The sequence below is a fragment of the Sinocyclocheilus grahami genome, unplaced genomic scaffold (genome assembly GCF_001515645.1).
Source record: "Sinocyclocheilus grahami isolate Dianchi unplaced genomic scaffold, SAMN03320097.WGS_v1.1 scaffold325.1, whole genome shotgun sequence".
Classification (NCBI taxonomy): Eukaryota; Metazoa; Chordata; class Actinopteri; order Cypriniformes; family Cyprinidae; genus Sinocyclocheilus; species Sinocyclocheilus grahami.
The window spans coordinates 682865-688567 of NW_015505504.1; the positions used below are offsets into that span (position 1 = coordinate 682865).

General features: G+C 37.5%; 1 protein-coding gene across 1 annotated transcript; it reads left to right on the forward strand.

Annotated features, from left to right (window-relative positions):
- Positions 1-456: 456 nt before the first annotated feature.
- Positions 457-4919, forward strand: LOC107602363 (acetylcholinesterase collagenic tail peptide-like). Its single transcript, XM_016294842.1, has 9 exons — positions 457-480; positions 631-657; positions 764-807; positions 2035-2070; positions 2189-2269; positions 3306-3402; positions 4138-4266; positions 4352-4478; positions 4906-4919. Exons 1-9 carry the CDS (start codon positions 457-459, stop codon positions 4917-4919), a joined length of 579 nt encoding a protein of 192 aa, XP_016150328.1.
- The last annotated feature ends 784 nt before the right edge of the window (positions 4920-5703 follow it).

Consider the following 5703-nt stretch of genomic DNA (forward strand, 5'->3'; position numbering starts at 1 on the left):
AAAGTGCGCTCGTGCGTATATGAGTATTGAGTTTGCTACCAAATAAGCTCAGCAGAACCCTGCACGGGCCTCAAACATATGCCCTAGTCCGGCTCTTATCCGACAGATTATCAGAATTACTGGCCGAGTCCGACTGGAGCCCGTGTCTTTTTTCTCTTTCTCTCTTCCCCAATTACACAGCTGCTGTTGAAGCCATTAAAATAGTTCAGTTTAGTTTTTAATGGCAAAAGTGGTTATACAGTGGGTACGGAAAGTATTCAGACCCCCTTACCTTTTTCACTCTTTGTTATATTGCAGCCATTTGCTAAAATCATTTAAGTTAATTTTTTTCCTCATTAATGTACACACAGCACCCCATATTGACAGAAAAACACAGAATTGTTGACATTTTTGCAGATTTATTAAAAAAGAAAAACTGAAATATCACATGGTCCTAAGTATTCAGACCCTGAAGGAATGAGAGGATCACCTGGACCTAAAGTGAGTCACATTTCCCAGGTGTAACTGGTGTACAATTGAAGTAAGGGAGTCTAAGTAATGTTGTGCTTGGATTTTTATTTCATATATAACATTTTATCTCACCTCTTAATGAGAAAAGGTAAGTAATAATTGTCTTCTCTGTCCAATTAGGGCTTGCCAGGCTATAAGGGTGAGAAGGTACAGTATGTCTGTTAAACTTAACCTAAATGTTTAATTCCCTTTGTAAGTTATGGGACTGAACTTTAAATGACCTAAATCTCTGTACCTATTGTTATGGTTACAGGGAGCACGGGGGATTCCGGACCCACAGGTCCAAAAGGAGACAAGGTTAGAGATGAAAGATGCAATCAAATCAGTTTCTACACCTTAGTGTTTTTTATTAATAGTGTTTCCCCTAGCAACAAAAAGCAACATGCTAAAATTCTTGGAACCCAAGAACAACCATTTAGCAACCACCCAGAACACCCTCAATTGCAACATGCTGAAATATTTGGAACACGCATAACATTAGCAACTATCTAACACACCCTAGAAACCAAATAGCAACATGCTAAAACGCTTATCAACCGCTTATCATGTTTATCAACCTTTTTCACCCCATCAACCGCTTACATGTTAGCAGCCACCCTAAAATAGAATACCCTAAAATCAAAACACCAAGAGATTCTGTGTACTGTTTTTGGGTCCAATAAGTAATATCTCTGTCTCATCTGAATTTAATAGGAGAAAATTATTGGTTATCCAATCTTTTACATTTTTAACACTCTGTTAGCTTGGATAATTTAGAAGTTTCATCTGGTCTTGTTGAAATGTATAGTTGAGTATCATCAGCATAACAGTGGAAACTAATCCCGTATTTTCTAATCATATTACCAAGGGGTAACATGTATATTGAAAATAGCAGAGGGCCTAAGACAGATCCTTGTGGCACTCCATACTTTACTGGTGTTAATTTAAATGATTCCCCATTTAAATAAACAAAGTGGTAACCGTCGGACAGGTAGGATCTAAACTGATGTATTTCTGATGCTATCTATTTTATCTGTGAAGAAATTCATAAAGATTACTACTAAACTGTGAGGGAATGTTTAGTTCGGGTGACGTCTGATTATTTGTTAATCAAGCCACTGTGCTAAATAAAACCCTTGGATTGTTTTGGTTGTTTTCTATGAGTTTGCAAATATGCAAGTTCTAATGTAGCATTTGTATTATCAACGTGAATGTTAAAGTCTCTGAAAATTTGTGCTTTATCAACATTAACCAATAGGTCTGAGAGGAAATCTGCAAATTCTTTGAGGAGATCTGCATATGGCCCTGGTGGTCTATACACGGTAGCCAGAACAAAAGATATTGTTATTTTGCACATTCACAGAAAACGGCTTACTTCTGCATTGAAAAATAAGGTGGATAGGAACACACTAAAGCACTTAGAATACACTAGCAACCATCTAGAACGCCCTAGCAACCAGTAGCTTCTTGATCATGTTGAGAATGTGTAGAATTTAAATATAAGCACTCACTCATATTCACTTGTGCATCATCTGCTCTCTTTAGGGAGCAAATGGGCTGCCTGGGATGCTGGGACAGAAGGTATGATGTGACATTTTAACCATTAAAATCTCATGTATGTAACGCTAATATGTTTTAGATGTCACTGATCTTATTCGTTCCTTCTCTCTGAACCACCCCCTCCTCATCACTCCCCCAGGGTGAAATGGGACCCAAGGGTGAGCCTGTTGTCCCAGGGAAATGTGGCCCTACAGGACGACCAGGCAAGAGAGGCAAACAGGTGAGAACATGCAGCATTCTACTCTTCATCAGAGCTCCAGTCTGTTTTGATATTGAGACCTTGAGTCTTTGAGTGATGATAAGGGAGTGGATTATTGGCAGAATAAGCTTTGGCCATATTTAAAATCCACATCCTCACACTATAAACCTGTTCCGCCCAGTCAGGGGGTCAGTCTGTGGCTGTGTGAGTCATTTCGTAAGTAACCTGAGGAGCTGAAAATCTCACCGTGCTGGTAGCTGGATTCGGACCAGCAGGGCCTCTGATGTTGGGTCCAGCCCTGCCGCTCATGTTTCCATGCTCTTGTATTATACTGCGGATAGGCACTTCCTGGGAATGTCTTAACTAACTGCTGGGAAACACCAGGACTGTTACTGTAGGCTGTACCCTGCTTAGATTCCTACTATAAATCAGTTCAGTGCTGTGACATACACATTTAATGTTCCTTAGATCACTGCACAGGCCACTGCATATATATACACTGCATATATATATATATATACACTACCGTTTAACAGTTTGGGTCAGTACGATTATTTTTAATACTTTCATTCAGCAAGGTTGCCTTAAATTGACAAAGACATTTACATTGTCACAAAAGATTTCTGTTTAAAATAACTGCTGTTCATTTAAACTGAATAAATAAAATAAATAAATTATTTTCAACATTTACAAAATGTTTTGAGCACTAAATCAGCATACCCAAACGATTCCTGAAGGATCACGTGACACTGAAGACTGGAGTAATAGCTGCTGAAAATTCAGTTTTGCCATCACAGGAAAAAAAATTTTTTTTTTTAAATAGACAACAGTTATAATAATATTTCAAAATATTAATGTTTTACTATATTTTTGATCGAATAAATGCAGCCTTGGTGAGCATAAATGTCAAAAACCAAAAAAATATTATCAACTCCAAACTTTTAAACAGTATACACACATAAACTCTATATATGTAAATATTTGGGAGGTTTTAGTGGTTTTGTTGGTGTAGATGAATCAATAAGTTTTGCTAAATTATTTATGCATTCTGACGTAGGGGCCTGATGGAGAGAGAGGTTTTCCAGGGCCAGTGGGTCCCATTGGTCCACCTGGACCCAGGGGCCACCCGGGACCTCCTGGGGTACCTGCATCAGGTGAGATAACATATGCACACAATTTATTTCTGAATCACCTTTGAGGACATCTGCAGATGCTAAGTAAGGTTTTGTGACATTTAGCTAACTTTTGGGGGATGGTTTTTGAACATCCTGGTCTTTTCACCAGAGATTTTGATAAGTAAATCAGTGTATTTCTGTTGTAGCTTAATAGTGATGTCTGATGAAATCTAATTGCTTTTGAACAAATATGACAAAGTTCCAGCGGTAAGCCACACAGACTCTCAAATGTTTTTTTTATGCTGAGGCCTTCCCATTTACTTCTATTGTTTATATATTATAATGTGAGTGTTCTGTAATGTGAGGTGAAAGATATTCAGTAAGAAACTTGATTTTATCCATTTGGAGGTGGGCACTAAAGGATAAATAGTAAATGTAAAATAATAAAGAGTACAATCATAAAGAGTAAATGGGTTCGATTAATTTTTAGGTAAATTATTTTCACTAAGCCTAAACCACACAGATTGTTTTTCCATTCCACTGCCAGCTAAGACATTATTTAGTCCCTTATTTGAGCTGTTTTCATTGTGAGGAATTCTAGGTGATTTTGGGTTTTAGTATCATTCTGGGTAACCTGATGTACACATTGTTCCCATTCAACAAGCCAAATTTGACATAAGATCCAACTTAATTAGCCAGTTTATAATGGAATCATTAAGCCTGTTTGTTCAGTCTTTATATCTGCTTCTTGATCAGTTTATGTTTCCTGGTCAGATAATTGTTGTGAGCAGTGAGGAAGAGCTAAAAGGTCTCTATGAAGATAACGCACTCGCCTTCAGGAAGGATCAGAGGTCTCTTTACTTCAGAGATGAAAATGGATGGGAGCTCATGGTACAGCTCATGGTACAGGATCATTTTGAATGCACTGTTATGAAACATGCTGCCATACTGGTATTTTGGGATCAGGAGCATGTTGTTTGTATTTTAGCTGATGCCACTCCAGGCGACCGAGAGGATGAGGAATGGGAATGTAGTCTGCGGTGATGGAAAGTTGCAGGAACTCAATGGGGAAGAATGCGACGACGGAAACAAGGTTGTTACGGATGACTGCGTAGGTGAGTCACATGATCCCAGAAATGATCACATGTAGCCAAAATAAACATATGCAAATGCTTAAAGGGGTCATATGATGTTGCTAAATATAACATTATTTTGTGTATTTGGTGTAATGAAATGTGTTTATGCGGTTTAAGGTTAAAAAAAAACATTATTTTCCACATACTGTACATTATTGTTTCTCTATGCCCCGCCTTTCTGAAACGCGTCGATTTTTACAAAGCTCATCGGTCTGAAAAGCAAGGTGTGCTGTGATTGGCCAGCTATCCAGTGTGTTATGATTGGCCAAGTGGGAAAGACTTCGGCTACCAGACCTGCAAATCATATCTGCCAGGGTATGCACACCACACACACACACACACAGAAACACATTAACCTGCATATGTAAAATTATTGGATTTTGGTAGATGTTTTTGTAATCAACAGAGATTTTAAGCTGAACTGTCTTTTATTAATTAATTAATTATTTAAAGCTGCATTACGTAATTTATTTTTTTTGGTTAAAAATGATCAATTACCGAGCAAGTACATAACAAATCAGGTTCGAGTCGTTCGCTTTGTGTCATTGCGTCACGTCTGTATACATAAAGAAGAAGTCCCGGCTAGTATGCTACAGGCGAATTCCAAACGGAAGGCATTCAGTTGTTCACTTTGGTTTGGAATGTCCCTACAAAACGGGAACGTCCCGAAGTACAGTGAATATCCACACTGGTGCGTTGACTGACAGCCAACACATATACCTCAAAACATCAGATTCATCCGAGCTGAGGAGCCGTGATGGTTCACTACCCACGTAAAGAAAATAATTCCGCAAATAACTGCAATTGCACGTTTCAAACAGAGATGGCGACAAAGAGGCAAAACTTACGCACTGCAGCTTTAATTGTCATTTTAATTATTTTTCATTTGAATGTTTATTTCATTTTATTTATTTTAATTATTTTTTAAATTTATTATACAATTTTTTTAAATAACATTCAATCATCTTCACTAATTTAATCGTCTTCACTAATTTATTTTAAATGGTCCAGGGTGTGACCATACATTTTTTTACAAATATTTCTCAGTTAATATGAGGTAATAACAGTAGTATGCATATTAATTATAAAAAAGCAAAATCCTTTTAAAATAGTTTTAGATGGAGTAGATCATGTCACGCCGCAGGACCTGTCGGCCTCTAAAAAGTACTAAATGTCAACAGCCATTATGATGAATGTTTAAGGG